The sequence below is a fragment of the Erythrolamprus reginae genome, chromosome 2 (assembly GCF_031021105.1).
Source record: "Erythrolamprus reginae isolate rEryReg1 chromosome 2, rEryReg1.hap1, whole genome shotgun sequence".
Classification (NCBI taxonomy): Eukaryota; Metazoa; Chordata; class Lepidosauria; order Squamata; family Dipsadidae; genus Erythrolamprus; species Erythrolamprus reginae.
Window position 1 is genome coordinate 261,452,122 of NC_091951.1, and position 18,733 is coordinate 261,470,854.

At 41.4% G+C, this 18,733-nt stretch overlaps 1 protein-coding gene across 2 annotated transcripts in view; it reads right to left on the reverse strand.

The window, feature by feature from the left end:
- Positions 1-871: 871 nt before the first annotated feature.
- Positions 872-18,733, reverse strand: part of ADAMTSL1 (ADAMTS like 1) — a 637,539-nt gene continuing 619,677 nt past the window's right edge. Inside the window, exons 25-30 of one of the 2 annotated variants that reach the window (XM_070742526.1) lie at positions 17,012-17,212; positions 14,962-15,142; positions 11,101-11,308; positions 4,301-4,410; positions 3,113-3,333; positions 872-999 (exon numbers count right to left, since the gene is read on the reverse strand). In XM_070742526.1, the coding sequence (XP_070598627.1) occupies positions 965-999; positions 3,113-3,333; positions 4,301-4,410; positions 11,101-11,308; positions 14,962-15,142; positions 17,012-17,212 (956 nt within the window). In that variant the 3' untranslated portion in view covers positions 872-964. Of the gene's footprint in view, positions 1,303-3,112; positions 3,334-4,300; positions 4,411-11,100; positions 11,309-14,961; positions 15,143-17,011; positions 17,213-18,733 lie in introns of both variants that reach the window. The other variant, XM_070742525.1, reaches the window with a different exon arrangement.

Consider the following 18,733-nt stretch of genomic DNA (forward strand, 5'->3'; position numbering starts at 1 on the left):
ATCAAGAGCAATCAGGATAAACCTGCACGCAATATATTTAGCTAGGCATTTTAAAAATAATAAAAATAATAATAATGAAATAAATTAAAAAAAGAATTCCAAGCTCTCAGTAAGTGAAGGAGAGATTGGAATCTGGACCGCGAGGAATGAAAATGAACTGTGAGAGTTAATCTTTGGCATTGCTCCCTTTGCGTTTCAGCCAGATTATTAGAAAATTCAATTTACTCTACTGCAGCATTCTGAGAGTTAAACTGTAGCACCTGAGGATCACAAAACCAAAACCCCCTCAAATTGTTGCATAAGAAAAGACGTATAGCTATGATACTCATTATGGATACAGACAATCCATCACTTCTTTAAATGTACAAACAACCTCTTGGGAATTACTGAGTTAAACAGCAACGGCTTTACTTACTCCCCCTTATTTCTAATTACGTTTCCCTCAATTTAATGGCCTCTGGGTTTGGGTGGTATGGGTAATCCCCATCCCCATTGCCAATTCCCAGCCCCAAAAGGAGATCTGTTCTCGCTGCGGCAAAATGCCAAGGAGTCACAAGTAGAACACTGCACGCTACCAGGTTCCCGGGTGGTGATAGTGAGCTCACCATAATAAATCTCTATTTGGGAAGAGGATATACCGTAAGCATGCCAGAGTCAGTTCCAACGTTTGCAGGGTGGCAATCGTCCATTTTAATCTCTGCTTTCTGTATCTGTCGAGCCCCATTTCGATTCACGTAGCAGTAATCCAGTTGGGTGTCTGGTCTCCAGTTGCTTCCATGCCATTCCTTCAGTCCGTCAAGGGGCCCCGGTGATGTTTTGTGGACGGTTCCATTTCCAACATGCTTTCTCTCTCTCTCTCTTTCTCCCTCTCTCGGCCTCCACCCTCATCATGAACTGTGACTCGCTGCATGTGTTTCTCATCATTAGGAGAGAAACCTTGTCAATGTCATTTTTTTTTTTGTATTTAGAAAGAACAAATGACTCTGTTAAAAGAGATTTCTTAACAAGGGGAAAAAAAAGAGAGAGGGGAGAGAAAGGAAAAAAATAAATAAATAACGAGGCAACCGCGTTTCCAATTTTCCTTCTCTCAAGCAGCTCTTCTCAGCAGCAGAGCAGAGCAAGGCCATCGGTTGCTAAATTCACTTTCTTTCTCTTTCTTTCTGTCTTTCTTTCTTTCTTTCTTTGGCTGCTGCCTTCATGCTTTTCCACACGTCCCGCAGCAGCGTGACTTGAACTGTGCCAGTTGGCAGAGCTTTAACTGCTTCACCTTCTCACAATACCTGGTGGTATCTCTGCACTCAACTAGGAAAAAGGGGATGAGAATAGTAAAAAAAAAAAAAAAAAAGTGGGGAGAGGGGAGAGAGATGACAAATCTCATCTTGAATCTTGCTGGCTGGCTAACTTTAGAACATCTGCAGTTACTCAGATGAAAGATGATCCTGAACTTATGACATTCCCACCTCCAGAAGGCAAAGCGAACAGGAAAAGAAATGTAAACATGGACAAAAAGTCCAATAAAATGCCAAGGTGTCCTAGCCTGATGACCTGGGGCTGTCAGTTCCAGCTGAAACCAGTCCTAGCCATCTCTCCCTCCTAATAAACCTTTGCAGAGCCAAAGCTAATTAGCTAACAAAATTAGTAGGTATGAATTGAATTTGTACACAAAAATTAAGCATTTGAACCCTGTTCTGTTTTATACCAAGCATTTGGTATAAGACAATCATTATGTGTTGTACCTATGTGCAACATATTTTGTATTTATGTATAATGTGCTATACCTATGTATCTATGTGTTGTACCCTATGACAATCATTAAGTGTTGTACCTCATGATTCTTGACAAATGTATCTTGTCTTTTATGTACATTGAGAGCATATGCACCAATGACAAATTCCTTATGTATCCAATCATACTTGGTCAATAAAGAATTCTATTCTATTCTATTCTATCCATTTTCTCTTGCATACACGAATCCCTTTTGAACACTGAAACATGTGAGGACCGAAATGTTCACTTCCCTCTTTCTTTCCAGCAGGATGGAGGTAGGATAAGTGGAAGGGATAGAGGTAGGGAATGGGAGAATTTGCCATAGCTAACTCACTGCATCCAACTCACCATGGCCAACTTGCTGAGGGACAATACTGCAAGTTGTGGTCACACATGATATGCTTGAGGATCATGGGTAGAACTAATGTTAAGCTGGGCACAGTCATGTACCCAACTTAATAGTCCCAACCAGTGTTCCCTCTAATTTTTTTTTGGGGTGGGCGGAAAAGTATAGTGTCTGAGCGGCAGTCCCTTTGGGACTGGGCGGCACAGAAATAATAAATAAATAAATAAATAAATAAATAAACAAACAAACAAACAAACAAATAAAAAACCCACCCTGTTTTGCCTCAGAGAATTTCAAAATAAAATACTGTACTGTGTGTCTATAACAGTGAGCTCATAATAGGGCAACTCTATCAATATCAAAATGCCACTTAAATAGTTGAGCTAGTTTCAAACTAGATTTTGATTTTCTTTCTCTCTTCCTTACTCCCATTCTTTTTCTTTCTCTTTTTCTTTCTCTTTTCCTTCCTCTCTTTTTTCTATCCGTTTCTCTCTCTTCCTCTCTCTCTCCTTCCCTCTCACTCTTTCCCTCTCGGCTTCTGGGCAGGTTTGGAAAACTCTGAGTTGATGATGATTTTTAAGTGAGCGATTGCTCACTGCTCAGCTTAGAGGGAACTATGGTCCCAACTACAGTCATGTACCCTATGTAACTTAAACTTAATAGTCAGAATTGAATTATTTAGAGGAATTACTTAAATGGTTCACCCATGGTCATTAAGCGCGATGTCGCATGACCACAACTTGCGACATCCCTCTGGCTTCGCTATTGACTTGGCTTTTTGGAAGCTGGCTTTGAAGTTGGCAAATGGTATTCTTGTGACTGCGTTGCCAAAGGTTTACTATTAACTAGTTAAATGATGGAGTCTCTGGGCCCAATTTTGTTACTTGTGTGAGGACCGCCTATACTTGTAAGGAAGTGTGGGTTTACAGCTTGTAAGAACAGGTATATCCAGACTGCTGCATTGCCTATTGACTAGGGTGTGAAATAGTAAAAACGTACTATTTTCGCATGGAGTGATGTTACACCGCTGCCAATTAGCCGGTCTTGGTCTCCAGGTGCATAAGTGATCTTGCACAGGTTGGTTCGTATGAACACGTACGCATTCCACCCTTCTAGACTGGAAGCCGTAATTCCCACAGGTAGCGGTGCACAATGTCCACAGACTGACCCTCCAGTGTACGCCACAGGCCTCTGTCCAGCAGTTCTGAGTGCTTAAAGGCCTTTGATAGAAAAAAAAATACATAAAATGGGGAGAAAAAAACCCCATCAATATTTGCATGTACCCTTTAGGGCAGAGGTATCATTGAGACGTCGATTTCATTGAGGGCTACATCAGGGTTGAGTTTTACCTCAGGGGCTGAGATTGGCGGGACCAGGGTGGGCGGGACCAGCTCATTGTGTCACAACGGCCTCTTGCAGCTCTCTGCGCAGCCTCCATGAGCTCCCTTTTTGCTGGCAGAGGGTTGCAAGAGGCTGCTACGGCTGAAAACGGAGCTCTCTTTTCTCTGGCGGAGGACTGCAGGAAGCCGTTGCTGCCAAAAATGGAGCTCAGGAGCTGCATGTGGCTCCCCCCCCCAAACCCCCTTTTCACTGGCAGAGGCACCGTGGGCCAGTTCTTTGCTGTTTCCAGGGCTGCCCTGTGTGCCAGATGTAAGCACCCAATGGATCAGATCTGTCCTGTGGGATACCCCTACTTTAGGGAAACAGATTCAAGGTTATCCGCACAGGAGCTAGGATCAATTTCAGAGACGGCTGGAGTTTGAAGATAATCACAATCAAAAATGGCTAACAAAAGAGTATAGAGACAATCCTATGAAGTTTTATAACATGGCTATGTTGCTAGCCATGAGGCAAAACCTCAGAATTAAAACAGCTTTCCTCTGGAGCTTCAGCCATGCCTGCTCTCCGTACACAGATAATGCAAATAGATTCAAAGATTAGCAAGAGAATAGAAAAGCATGTATATTGCATAAAAGGCCGATGGTTATGATGCAGGGGAAAAAAGGAACCCTATCGTAAAGAAGGCACATGACATCTTCCTAAATCATTTGACCATGGAGGGCGCTAGAGACTTTTCATATCACCAGGCAGGCAAAAGCATTCATGGTCATTAGCAGTTATCATGTATTATTTCTGATAGCCAGAACACAGAGCTTCTAGTATTTTCATGGTGGCAGCAGGACTTACCTTGGGAGGGAACTGCACTGGTCTGAAGGCACGGAGGCCCCATCCCTGGTCTGGCAAAAAACCTGCCTGTGCTGGAGTGCCAGACGAGAGCCAACACAAGGGCCATTGCACTGTTAACAAACCAACAAACAAGACACTGGTTAGAACAGTGGTAAGAGAGAGGACTTTTGAATGCGTGGTAAACCAGAAAAGTTGTTGGACTAATTGGAGAAGCGACAATTCTAATGTTTTGAATAGACAAAAATAGGAAACTTTCAGAGAACTTGCCATACCTCCGGAACCGCCTGCTATTGCACGAATCCCAGCGACCGATAAGGTCCCATAGAGTTGGCCTTCTCCGGGTCCCGTCGACTAAACAATGTCATCTGGCGGGCCCCAAAGAAAGAGCCTTCTCTGTGGCGGGCCCGGCCCTCTGGAATCAACTCCCCCCAGAGATTAGAACTGCTCCCACCCTACTTGTCTTCCGTAAACTACTCAAGACCCACCTATACCGCCAGGCATGGGGGATTTGAGACATCTTTCCCCCAGGCTCCTTATAATTTATGTTTGGTATGTATGTGCTGTTTGGTTTTTTTAATTATGATAGGGTTTTTAGTTATTTTTAATATTAGATTTGTGCCATTATACTATTGTTTTTAATCATTGTTGTGAGCCGCTCTGAGTCTTCGGAGAGGGGCGGCATACAAATCTAATAAATTGAAATTGAATTGAATATGAATCTCCCTGAGAAAAGGTAGCAGTGCTGTGTCGTTTGCTCACTCATTCTGGTTAACTCCGAACAGAGTAGAATAGAACAGGACAGGACTGAAATAGAATAGAATAGAATTCTTCATTGAATAATTAGACACACAATTAGTGGGATTAGACACACAAGGAATTTGTCTTTGGTGCATATGCTCTCAGTGAATATAAAAGAAAAGATACATGTGTTGCTGCTGTCACAGTTCTACAGAGGAATTATTATGTCCGTCATCTGCACCTGTAGAACTATCTGGTGTGGCACTGCGATTAATCAAGACAAACACAGACTTCAACGGATAATTAGAACTGTAGAAAAAACAATTGCTACCAGCCTGCCCTTCCATTGAGAATCTGCATACTGTATGAGCTAAAAAGTGGGCTGTGAAAATATCTACAGATCCCTCACAACCTGGACTTAAACTGTTTCAATGTCTGCCCTCAAGATAATGATAGAGGGCAGTGATGGCGAACCTTTTTTTCCTTGAAAGAACGTGCGCATGCGCTATTGTGCATGCAAGAGTGTCCACACCCATAATTCACGCCTGGGGAAGGCGGAGGCCCTTTGAAGGCCAGAAATGGCCTGTTTCCCAACTTCTAGTGGGCTTAGTAGGCTCGTGTTTCACCCCCCAAGGCTCCAAAGACTTCCCTGGAGCCAGGGGAAGGTAAAAACACCCTCCCCCATCACCCCGGAGGCTCTCTGGAAGTCAAAAACATCCCCTCAAAGCCTCTGTGTGAGCCAAAAATCATACATGCACATTGGTGCTGAGCTAGGGCAATAGCTTGCATGGCAGAAGATATGGCTCCGCGTGTCACCTCTGGCACCTATGCCATAGGTTCGCCATCTCTGATATAGGGCATTGCATGCCAGAAAAACTAGACACAAGAACCATCCCTCCCCCCCATGCCATTATTTTGTTAAAAAATTGATTCCTACAACACTGTCAAACTATCTAATAAGGCTATATTACTATTCTTCTTCTTATCTCTCCTATTACTATCTCCTTATCTTCTTATGACTATAACTTTGTTGCTTATATTTTGTGATGTATATTGTTTTATTTACAGTAGTATCCTAGTATGATTTATGTTGACTGCTTATTTAGTGTCCTATGACTAATACTAAGTGTTGTTTCTTATGATATATGATGATTTTTATAATGACTATGATCATGATTTAATACTTATTTCTTGCATGTATACTGAGGGCTTATGTACCAGAGGCAAATTTCTTGTGTGTCCAATCACCTCTTAGCCAATAAAGATTTTCCTTTCCTTTCCTTTCCTTTCCTTTCCTCTCCTTCTTTTCTTTTATAGTTTCTTTTCTTTTCTTTTGTTCTACTCTACTCTTATAACATGCCATAGAACAAATAGTAGAAGGAATTTGAGAATTATCACCTTCTACCCATAGTTCCCTCTAAGCTAAGCAGTGAGCTCACTTAAAAATCATCATCAACTCAGAGTTTTCCAAACCTGCCCAGAAGCTGAGAGGGAAAGAGTGAGAGGGAAGGAGAGAGAGAGGAAGAGAGGAAGAGAGAGAAACAGATAGAAAAAAGAGAGGAAGGAAAAGAGAAAGAAAAAGAATGGGAGTAAGGAAGAGAGAAAGAAAATCAAAATCTAGTTTGAAACTAGCTCAACTATTTAAGTGGCATTTTGATATTGATAGAGTTGCCCTATTATGAGCTCACTGTTATAGACACACAGTACAGTATTTTATTTTGAAATTCTCTGAGGCAAAACAGGGTGGGTTTTTTGTTTGTTTGTTTGTTTGTTTGTTTGTTTGTTTATTTATTTATTTATTTATTTATTTATTTATTTATTTATTATTTCTGTGCCGCCCAGTCCCGAAGGGACTGCCGCTCAGATACTATACTTTTCCGCCCCCCCCCCCAAAAAATTTTTTTTAGAGGGAACACTGCTTCTACCACCTTGGTTCCTCCACCAAGATTGGAGAGAAAAGTCACATTTTAATGTTGGCATGCCCAAACATGATGATTATTTGTGAAAGTGGCTAGGCTTCCAAGGAGGTCTTCAAGAGCAGGCCGTATAAAACACTTTTCAATAATCCAGTAAGAGTTACCATCTGTTTGGTTGTCTTCGGCTCATAGGATCCATGGATCAGTATTAATCTCTTGCAATTTGTCTCAGGGTACAAACTATTTTGAGCTAGTTCTACAGAGAGGCATCTTCAACCAGCCACAGCTACAGTACCTATTTGGAGCTCAGGAGAGTCAAGCGATACAGCAGTCCCAAACACATAAGACCAGAAGATCCTAATATGGATCTCAAACCCAGTCCATTTGAAAGTGTTGTGTTGCATACACCAATTGAGAGTGTCTACTTAGCACAATTTTAATTTTTCCTGTGATTGTGCATGGACCCCAAGCAACAATGCTCTTGGTAGCTTTAACTATCCTCTAACTGCAAATTCTTTGAAAGATGGAGAAGATAGTAAGGCCAACAAATTGGATGGGCAGAATGGAAAAAACTCAAACAGTTATCCTTTTTGATTGTCATGAAGGAAAACCATGGTTAGACCAGATTACCTCCAGAACCGCCTGCTACCGCACGAATCCCAGCAACCGATAAGGTCCCACAGAGTTGGCCTTCTCCGGGTCCCGTCGACTAAACAATGTCGTTTGGCGGGCCTGAGGGGAAGAGCCTTCTTTGTGGTGGCCCCGGCCCTCTGGAACCAACTCCCCCCGGAGATTAGAACTGCCCCCACCCTCCCTGTCTTTCGTAAACTACTCAAGACTCACTTATGCCGCCAGGCATGGGGGAGTTAAGATATTCCTTCCCCCTAGGCCATTACAAGTTATGTATGGTATGTTTGTGTGTGTGTCTGGTTTTATAATAAGGGTTTTTAGTTGTTTTATTAATTGGATTGTTACATGCTGTTTTTATCATTGTTGTTAGCCGCCCCGAGTCTACAGAGAGGGGCGGCATACAAATCCAATAAGTAAGTAAGTAAGTAAGTAAGTAAGTAAGTAAGTAAGTAAGTAAGTAAGTAAGTAAGTAAGTAAGTAAGTAAGTAAGTAAGTAAGTAAGCAAGTAAGCAAGTAAGCAAGTAAGCAAGTAAGCAAGTTAGCAAGTAAATAAATAATGTTAATATAACCAGTGACATTCCAAACAAGGATCTGCATATATTACAAAATTTTTTTTTGACCCACTCACTTCAGAGTGCAAGTAAAAAAATTATTTGATTTCAAAACTGTGATGTCAAAAGTTCATAAGCACGAGGAAAGGTTATTTTTCTTTGATAAGTAATTGCATGAAATTGCCTTTCTGTGGTCATTACAAGAGACATATCAAAACTAGATTATAGGAGACAGGAATAATGGAAAGGCTTATTTTCAAAGGGTCAAAAGAATATGCTCCTTTCCTTTGCGTTTTGGAAAAGGTTAATAATTGAGCTTGGCCAATAGGAATCTGATATCCTTTGGGATGAACTCTGTGATACAATAACAAAATTCCATGTTATATATAGACCATAATCTGTTCTTAATTGTAATTGCAATAATCAATTTGTGGACCTGACTCAAAATGGAGTTGTATATGTTTCCAAAGTGCTTAAAATACTCCCCTCCTTTTCCTGGCAGGAGAAATATTACATTAGAAAGCCAAAAGGTCAACTGAAGTTGATGAATTCATACAGCTTTTAATAATGAGCCTGAATATGACATCATGGCATGATATAAACTAAGAGTTATCTTCCCTAGGGAACTGGAAGACTGCATTTATTATAAAAAAAGTCTTCCCTAAAATGCCCAAATGATATTAAAGAAATCCCTGTGTAATATCCTTAATAATAAAGGTGGCATTCCTGTTCCTTAAGGTCTTTTATGTTTATATGTATGGGTATGTAGGTTTTAGGGTAGAGATTCTTCTAATTGAAAAATGAAGCATTTAGTTCTCTTGAAATCAGTGCATATTTTGCAATTATTCTTCAATTCGTCTATGATGCAACCTGTATTCTAGCCTCAGTTTCACCCATTCATAACTATCCCAACCTTGTTCTTCCTTTTGACCTATTCACTCTTCCTTCATACTTGTTTCAGAGTTCAATCCTCCCTCACATTCTCCACAAGACCAATAATATTTCTATGGAGATTCTCAGTCATCCACATGATGGTTGTCTCAAAGGCGCTTTTTCAAGAAGCAACCGGACTTTCTGTTTTTTCTTCAAAGATGTTTCACTTCTCATCTAAGAAGCTTTTCAAGAAGCCTTCCCTGGATCCAGTTGTATTTAACAACTATTGTCCTGTCTCCAATCTTCCCTTTACGAGGAAGGTTGTTGAGAAGGTGGTGTCGCTCCAGCGCCAACGGTTCTTGGACAAAGCCGATTATCTAGGTCCTCAGCAGTCAGTATTCAGGTCCGGCTACAGCACGGAAACTGCTTTGATTGCACTGATGATGATAGGGGTTTATCCTCTATCCTGGTGCTCCTTGACCTCTCAGTGGCTTTCAATACCATTGACCATGGTATCCTTCTGCACCGACTGGAGGGGTGGGTAGTGGGAGGCACCGTCTTATGGTGGTTCTCCTCCCACCTCTCTGGTCGGTCGCAGTCGGTGTTAATGGGAAGTCAGAGGTCGACTCCCAGGTCCCTCCCTTGTGGGGTTCCTCGGGGGTTGGTCCTCTCTCACCTGCTGTTTAATATCTACATGAAACCGCTGGTTGAGATCATCCAAGGGCATGGGGTGAGTTGTCATCAGTATGCTGATGACACCCAGTTATACATCTCCACCCCGTGTCCACTCGGTGAAGCAGTGGAAGTGATGTGCCGGTGTCTGGAGGCTATTAGGGTCTGCTAACAGGCTCAAGCGCAACCCCGACAAGGTGGAGTGGCTGTGTGTTCTGCCTCCCAAGGACACTTCCATCTGTCCATCCATCATCCTTGGAGGGGGAAACCTTGACCCCCTCAGAGAGGCTCAACAACTTGGGCATACTCCTTGATCCACAGCTGACTTTAGAACATCATCTTTCAGCTGTGGAAAGGGGGTCGTTTGCCCAGGATTGCTTGGTGCACCAGTTGCGGGCCCTATTTGAACAGAGAGTCTCTACTCACGGTCACTCATGCTCTTATCGTCTCGAGGTTCGACTACTGCAATGCTCTCTACATGGGGCTATCTTTGAAGAGCATTCAGAAACTACAAATTGTACAGAACGCAGCCGCGCGAGCAGTTGTGGGTCTGCCCAGACATGTACATATCTCTCCAACACTCTGTGGTCTACATTGGCTGCCAATTAGTTTCCGTACTCAATTCAAAGTGTTGGTTATGACCTATATAAAGCCCTACATGGCATTGGGCCAGCATACCTGCGGGACTGCCTTCTGCCGCATGAATCCCAGCGACTGGTCAGGTCCCACAGAATCAGTGTTCTTCAGATCCCATCAACTAGACAATGTCGTTCAGAGGGGCCTAGGGGAAGAGCCTTCTTTGTGGGGGGCCCAGCATTCTGGAATCAGCTGCCCTGGAGATTTGTACTGCCCCCACCCTCCTCGCCTTCCATAAGAGTCTTAAGAATCATTTATGCCGCTAGGCTTGGGGCCATTAGATTCTTGCCTTCTCGCCAAGGGTGGGCTGCTGCCTGGACAGGGGGGAACGCAGTGGGGTAACAAAAATGGAGCTCCTTCCCAGAGCACCCAATTTGCACTGAAAGATGAAAGAAAATGTAAGGCATCCTGTATAAGTCACGGCCACAGTGTGGTAGTAAAAATTTGGTAGCCCTTCACTGCTCCTGGCCAGTGAATATGTTGAGAGAAAGTTGATTGAATGAAATGATTGTTTTTATGGTTTTGGGGTTTTTTAAGGTTTTTTAGGTTTTAAATTTAATTAATTGGATTAAGATATTTCATATTGTTTTATTATATGTTGTAAGCCACCTTGAGTCCTCGAAGAGGGGTGGCATAAAAGTCAAATAAATAAAAACAAACAAACAAACAAACAAACAAATAAAAAACTTACAAACAAACAAAAAAATTATTTCCTATTCAATGCAACTAGACTTTTAATTACATTGATATATTTCCTTCTCAGAATCGCAATGATTTAACTTACCTGTCCCCAGGCTGAAGTTGACCACTCCACACATAGCTGTCTGTTGCAACTCTGAGTATCTACTGGACGCTTGGCTAGTTGAGCACAAATATCGCTGGATACAGGTACGGAAATGCCAGCAGCAATCAGTTTTTGACAAGTCACCCTCCGGGACTGGGTACCGCCACCACAGCTCTGGGTACACTGAGACCAGGAGGTCACCATCCATCTAATGCGGAGATGAAAGGGAGAATAATTTTCAGTGAAATTACTTGGAAAGAACTGTAGGTATATTACAAAACTTCCACTTTCGTTTCTTCTAAGACAACAACACTCCTTTATCTATTTTACTAAACCTAATGATTTCTTATCACACAGGGACAGTGGCTCAGTGGCTAAGACAGGGCTTATTGGTCAGAAGGTCGCCAGTTCAGAGATTTGAATCCCTGGTGCTGCGTAATGGGGTGAGCTCCCGTTACTTGTCCCGGCTTCTGCCAACCTAGCAGTTCGCAAGCGTTTAAAAATGCAAGTAGGAAAATAGGGACCACTTTGATGGGAAGAAAGCAGAGCTCCATGTGCCTCTGGCGTTTAGTCATGCTGACCACATGGCTACAGAGAGGTCTTCAGACAGCGCTGGCTCTTTGGCTTAGAAACGGAGATGAGCATCGCCCCTAGAGCTGGAAACAATTAGCACACATGTGCGGAGGAACCTTTTTACCTTTACTGATTTCTTATTGTTGACATCTAAAGTTGGGAAAAAAATAATATTTCCCTGCAATGAATAACAAAGAGGATAACAAATGGCAGAAATGGATGCAAACTTATCCCATTCGCACAAATGAGAAATGAGGGGTACACTTGAGATAACTGAATGATAAATAATGTGTGCGTGCAGGTATATTTGTATGTGTGTTTCTGCATATGTGTTTTATATATGCCTTCAAGTCTGCTGCACGAATCCCAGCGACCAATTAGGTCCCACAGAGTGGGTCTTCTCTGGCTCCCGTCAACCAAACAATGTCGCTTGGCGGGACCCAGAGGAAGAGACTTCTCTGTGGCGGCCCCGGCCCTCTGGAACCAACTCCCCCCAGAGATTAGAATTGCCTCCACCCTCCTTGCCTTTCGTTAGCTGCTTAAAACTCACCTCTGCCACCAGGCATGGGGGAACTGAGATACACTCCCCCCTAGGCCTTTAAAATTTTATGCATGGTATGTCTGTATGTATGATGGGTTTTTATATAATGGGTTTTTAACTGTTTTTAGTATTGGATTATTGTTATATACCGTTTTATTACTGTTGTTAGCCGCCCCGAGTCTGCGGAGAGGGGCGGCATACAAATCCAATAAATAAATCAATAAATAATAAATAAGTCAGCCTGGACTCTTGGTGGCTTACTGGACAAGTCCCTGCAGTTTTCTTTGCAGGATTTTAGAAGCGAGTGGGCATTGCCAGCTTTATAGGGCTGAGAGAGAGAGTCAGTGGCTCAAGGTTACACAGCTGTTTTTGAGCCTAAGAGAGAACTAGATCTCAGAGTCTCCTGGTTTCTATTCTTGTACTTTAATTACTACCGATATAGCAAATTGATTCTCTTTAACAGAATATTACTTGTGCATATACAATATGTACTGCAGTGCTGATAGTCCTCAACTTATGACTATAATTGAGACTCAAATTTCCCTTGTTAAGCAAGACAAAGTGAATTTTGCCCCACTTTACGTTTTTTTTTTTTTGCCATGACTTTTAAGTGAATCACTGTAATTATTAAATGAGTCAAACAAATCTGGCTTCCCCATTGACTTCACTTGTCTAAAGGTTGCAAAAAGTGATCACATAAGCCTGGAACCCCGTAACCATCATGGCTGGTTGCCAAGTGACCAGATTCTGATCACATGACCATGGGGATGCTGCGACAGTCATGTGGAAAATGGTCGTAAGTTACTTTTTTTCAGTGCCACTGTAATTTTGCATGGTCACTGTATGAACGGTTTTAAGTTGAGGACCATCTGTATTTGTATGTGTGTGTTTAATGAGGAATCACAGAAGTTAAACAAAATGTCACAGAACAACCACTTTCCTCTTTATTTTATCTGAAAATATATTTTTCAGGCATTCCGATTTTCATTTGGTCAAGACATATAATAAAATGTGGTTGGAATATACTGGTAGTGAGTTGGTACTGGTGAATATGCTATACCAGTGATCGCTAACCTTTTCTGGACCGAGTGCCCAAAGCACATGTGTGCGTGCACAAATTCACCGAATGCCCAAAGCACATGTGTGCGTGCACAAATGCACCTTCATGGCACCGGACCAGATTATCTCAGGGACCGCCTTCTGCTGCACGAATCCCAGCGACCGGTTAGGTCCCAAAGAGTGGGCCTTCTCCGGGTCCCGTCAACAAAACAATGCCGCTTGGCAGGACCAAGGGGAAGAGCCTTCTCTGTGGCGGCCCCGGCCCTCTGGAACCAACTCCCCCCAGAGATTAGAATTGCCCCCACCCTCCTTGCCTTTTGTAAGCTCCTTAAAACCCACCTCTGCCCCCAGGCATGGGGGAATTGAGATGCTCTTTCCCCCTGGGCCTTTACAATTTCATGTGTGGTATGTCTGTATGTATGTTTGGTTTTTTTATATTAATGGGTTTTTATATCATTTTTAGTATTTATTGGATTATTATTGTACATTGTTTTATTACTGTTGTTAGCCGCCCCAAGTCTCCGGAGAGGGGCGGCATACAAATCCAATCAATCAATCAATCAATCAATCAATCAATCAATAAATAAATAAATAAATAAATAAATAAAGTATGCCCGAACGCCCAAAATGCAATATGCACACAGCCCCCGCACATGTGTCCTGCTCCTCAATGTGCACCCTGCCCCTGTGAATGCTCGCCTCACCCCTCAGATGCCCCTGGATTTCCTGACTCCTCACATGCACACATGCCCTCCCCCTGCAAGCACAGTAGAGACCCAAAGACCAGGATGCTGGCGGGAAGCATGCGTTCATACATGGCACAGCTGAACTGGGGCAATGGCTTGCTTGACCACAGAAAGGACGCTGCGTGCCACCTCAGGCACATGTGCCATAGGTTCGTCATCACGGTGCCATTTAATAAAAATGCTAGTCTAGATTGCCTTGTGCTATGTTATATTTATATCAGTTATAAAGGAAATGCATCATGGAAGATTGGGCTGAAAGATTTCTTTCTGATGGACTAGATTTTTTTGTACTTGTCCATCAAGATGCATAGTATCTCACCCCGGCCAAGTTTAACTTGACGATAGACATTCCTTCATAAAAGATGAGAGAGATATCTTGCTCTGTCCTGCAAAGGGACTCTTAATCCCTGGCTGCCAGGCAGTTTAAACAGATAAAGTAAATTTTGTTACAGTGCCTATGTCGGTTGGCGGGCCCCAGGGGAAGAGCCTTCTCTGTGGCGGCCCCGACTCTCTGGAACCAGCTCCCCCCAGAGATTAGAACTGCCCCTACCCTCCTTGCCTTTCGTTAACTCCTTAAAACCCAACTTTGTCGTCAGGCATGGGGGAATGGAGATATCTCCCCCGGGCCTATACAATTTATGTATGGTATGTTTGTATGTATGTTTGCTTAATAATGGGGTTTTAAAAATATTTTAAATTGTAAATTATTAGATTTGTCATGAACTGTTTTATTGTGTTGTGAGCTGCCCCGAGTCTACGGAGAGGGGCGGCATACAAATCTAATCAATCAATCAATCAATCAATCAATCAATCAATAAATAAATAAATAAATAAATAAATAAATAAATAAATAAATAAGTGATCATTCCATACAGTTTAGTAATCATTGCTTCATTGCAAAGTTTTTGACACACATTGGACACGTCAAATGGAAGGCCAAACCTTGAAGGGCAATCTCTCCTATTGCATGCCACAGGTTGCAGATTTGGCTTGGGTTTTTCCACACAGTGCGACACGTTGACCTGGGTTCCATCCAGTAAGCACTTCAGCTGATGGTATTGTAGACCCTTATTGCCACAAGAGGCTGAACAAGGTGACATCTTATCCACTGACCACCAGTAATCTGAAATTGCAACAGTTCAACGAAATTAGAAAGTCTAGTATAGTCTGTAGAAAGAGTGATAAGTATGTGCAGGAGCTCAAGGAGCCATGCCTTGGGTGAAATCCAGCAGGTTCTGACAGGTTCTGGAGAAACAGTAGCGTAAATTATGAGTAGTTCAGAGAACTGGCAAATACCACCTCTGATTGGCCCCGCCCCCATCTATTCTCTGCCTCCCGAGTCCCAGCTGATCAGGAGGAAATGGGGATTTTGCAGTAATCTTCCCCTGGAGTGGGGAGGGAATGGAGATTTTGCAGTATCCTTCCTATCAAGCCATGCCCACAGAACCAGTAGTAAAAAAAAAATTGAATACCACCACTGATGCATACATGTTGCTGGGTATATACCTGTGTGCACAATAAACCTTTAACCAAGCTATGCTAGCAAATATGGAGATATTTGGAGAGAGAAAGGTACACATATCAATAACAAAGAAAGGAGATTAAAAAAATTGCTCCAATTATCACGAAGAATAATTTCATACGTAAGTAAAATAATCTTTAGAATTCTCCAACACTGATTAGAGCCCTACATGGAAAGGAAAGTGCTACGAGTTCAAACTCATTTTTAGAAAAAAAACAAGAAATAAATAACATTTAGCCTTCCAAAAGGGCATGGGAACATGTCATTCTGGAAATGATTAATGGAATAAGATAAGAGCCTGCCTCCTCCTCATGTACATCTCGCTCTCTTCCTTCTCATTTTGTCAATTTTAAGTCAATTTTAATGTTGGTATTTATTGTTTTAGTGTTTGGCTTATTGTTTTTGTGATTGAAAGCCACCTAGAGTCACCTCTAGCCGAAATGGATGGCATGTAAGTTAAATAAATAAACAAATGTTGATTGTTTATAGTATGCTGAATCATTAAGAAAATTAAAGAACACTCCCAAAAGATTGAGAAAGAATACCACCCAATAACTTTGCAAGACAGGCTGGGCTGAGAAAAAGGTTATTCAAAGTTACCCTGTAAGCTTCTGTAATAGACAATGGACTAGAACCTCACTCTCTCCATTCTTAGTTAAAGACCTTAACAACCTTATTATAATGCCCCTGCCAGTCTATTACATTCTACTACTGTTAAACGGATGTCTTTTTCCCCTTCTTCTCAGGGTAAGTAATCTGACATAAAACCTACATAAGTTTTCTCAGTTGGGTTTCTTTTTATGCTGAAAGAGTCCAGAAACAAATTCACCAGGAGTTAATACTGAAACAATGTGAAATATTCTAAAATAGAACATACTGTACACTATTGTCCTGAAACTGTTTACTTTTGTATGAGATTTGGATTTCCACAGCATACCCAGAGCATTTCTGTTAAGTATTCTCTTAGATTCTCTCTCTATAGCTTACGCAGGGGTTCCCAAACTTGGCAACTTTAAAACTTGTGGACTTCAACTCCCAGAATTCTCCAGCCAGCTTTGCTGAAGTCCACAAGTCTTAAAGTTCTCTTCTCTCCATTATATCTCTTCTATCTTTTCTGCTATTCTCTCTAGTTATATTTTACTCCTATATTTTCTCTTCTATAGTCTCTTTGATACATTCTACTCGTATATATCCTCTATAACCTTCATTGTGTATTATTGTGTATTGGACAAAACAAATAATTTTTTTAAAAAGTTGCCAAGTTTGAAGACCTCTGGCTTATAGGAAGTTCTGAAAACATTCAATGGCAAAGATGCATAAAAATTCAGAAACAAAGAAAAGACCCAAATTTTGTATTCTATTTGTTAGTTCAAAAGATCCATTTGGTATCAGTTGCCTAGTATGAAGAAACTATGAGAAACACATGGAAAAATTACCGGTTGGGAAAGGCTGCTGTAGAATATATTTTACCTTGGATGACCAGAGATGTTTTTTGAATAAGCAAGCCTGCTTCATTCTGAGCCCTGCAGCTGATTTCTCCCTGATAACCATTGCTGACATTCAGGATCTGGAGTATCTGACCAGATGCCAACACCTGATGGGGCAGATGGAAAGGACGACCATCGTAAAACCAAGTGATGTTAGGAGTTGGGTGACCATCTACTGGGCAGCCTAGAAGATTTTACAAAGGCAGAAAAATAGGTCAAAACTTAACATGCTGGATAACCATGTATTCCTTGTTATAACACAAACATCAAGGTTGTTGGTGAAGCAATGAATCAGCATATTTGTGTATTTCCAGCCTGTTTCAGTTCTGAGATTATGTGAATATGTGCTTTTATGGAAAATAAAGAAAAGAAAAGCAGTTTAGTTTGAAACCAATGGTAAAAATTCTTCCATGATATCTGCATAAAGAACATTGAATTCCACCTAAGTAAATATGGAGGGATACCTGAGAAAGAATGAAATGATTGCTTGTAAAATCAGTGATTTATTTATTGTCAACAATATCCACAAAATAGCTCACAAAATTATGATAAAGAAAAGACTGCACTGGAGTCAACATCACAGGGCACTTGTCAATACCAACAACTGAATTTCACAACTTCTTAATTCTACTTTTCACAGCTGTGGCTATACAGTGTTCCCTCGATTTCCACGGGGGATGCGTTCCGAGACCGCCCGCGAAAGTCGAATTTCCGCTAAGTAGAGATGCGGAAGTAAATACTGTACACCATTTTTGGCTAGGGACAGTATCACAAGCCATCCCTTAACACTTTAACCCTTACATTACCATTTCCCATTCCCTTAACAACCATTTACTCACCATTATTACTGGTACTCACCATTGAATAAGACACTTAGTGATCCTGATATTTATAAACATAATTATTTATTAACAATAATTATTTTTTTTGTTATTTATTTGCAAAAATGATTAGTTTGGCGATGATATATGACATCATCGGGTGGGAAAAACCGTGGTGTAGGGAAAAAAAACCAGGAAGTATTTTTTAATTAATATTTTTTGAAAAACCGTGGTATAGGCTATTCGCGAAGTTCGAACCCGCGAAAATCGAGGGAACACTGTATAGTAATCTAGCTTTTCCAAAGAAATTAGGAGGAAAACTGGTACTTCCACTCACCTCCTTTTCTTTCTTCTTGGCAGGGTTCACTATTTAGTCCAGAAGTGAAGGAGGAAATCAACTGGGATTGATTTCTAGGGTAATTTTTTTATGCGTTTACCTAATAAAGTGCAAAAGGATTGTGTTCCTATCATTACACAACTATTCTAATTAAATAATGCAATGGCTCCCATAATAAGAAGACATATTCTCATTGTCCAATCTTTGAATCAATGGAGAAAGTTGTCTCACCCGCTCATTCCATAGTCCATGGGAATGAGATACGATAAAAAGAAAAACAACCGCTCTCTATGATTCAAAGCTTATGCCTGGATTCAAAAAGAATCCAGATTTGATTTGAGAACTAAGCAAACTTGATATGGAAGTCACTAAGGGAGAAAACAATAAATATGGAACAGCAGGATTTCCTTTTTATGGCTGACTGTATTTCTCTAGTCATAAAAAGCACATTTTTCCTGGCTAACACCGCTGTTCTTATTACATACCACCTATGAATCAGAGTTATATATTTAAAGCATCTTATATTGAAAGTCTGGGTCACTGTCTG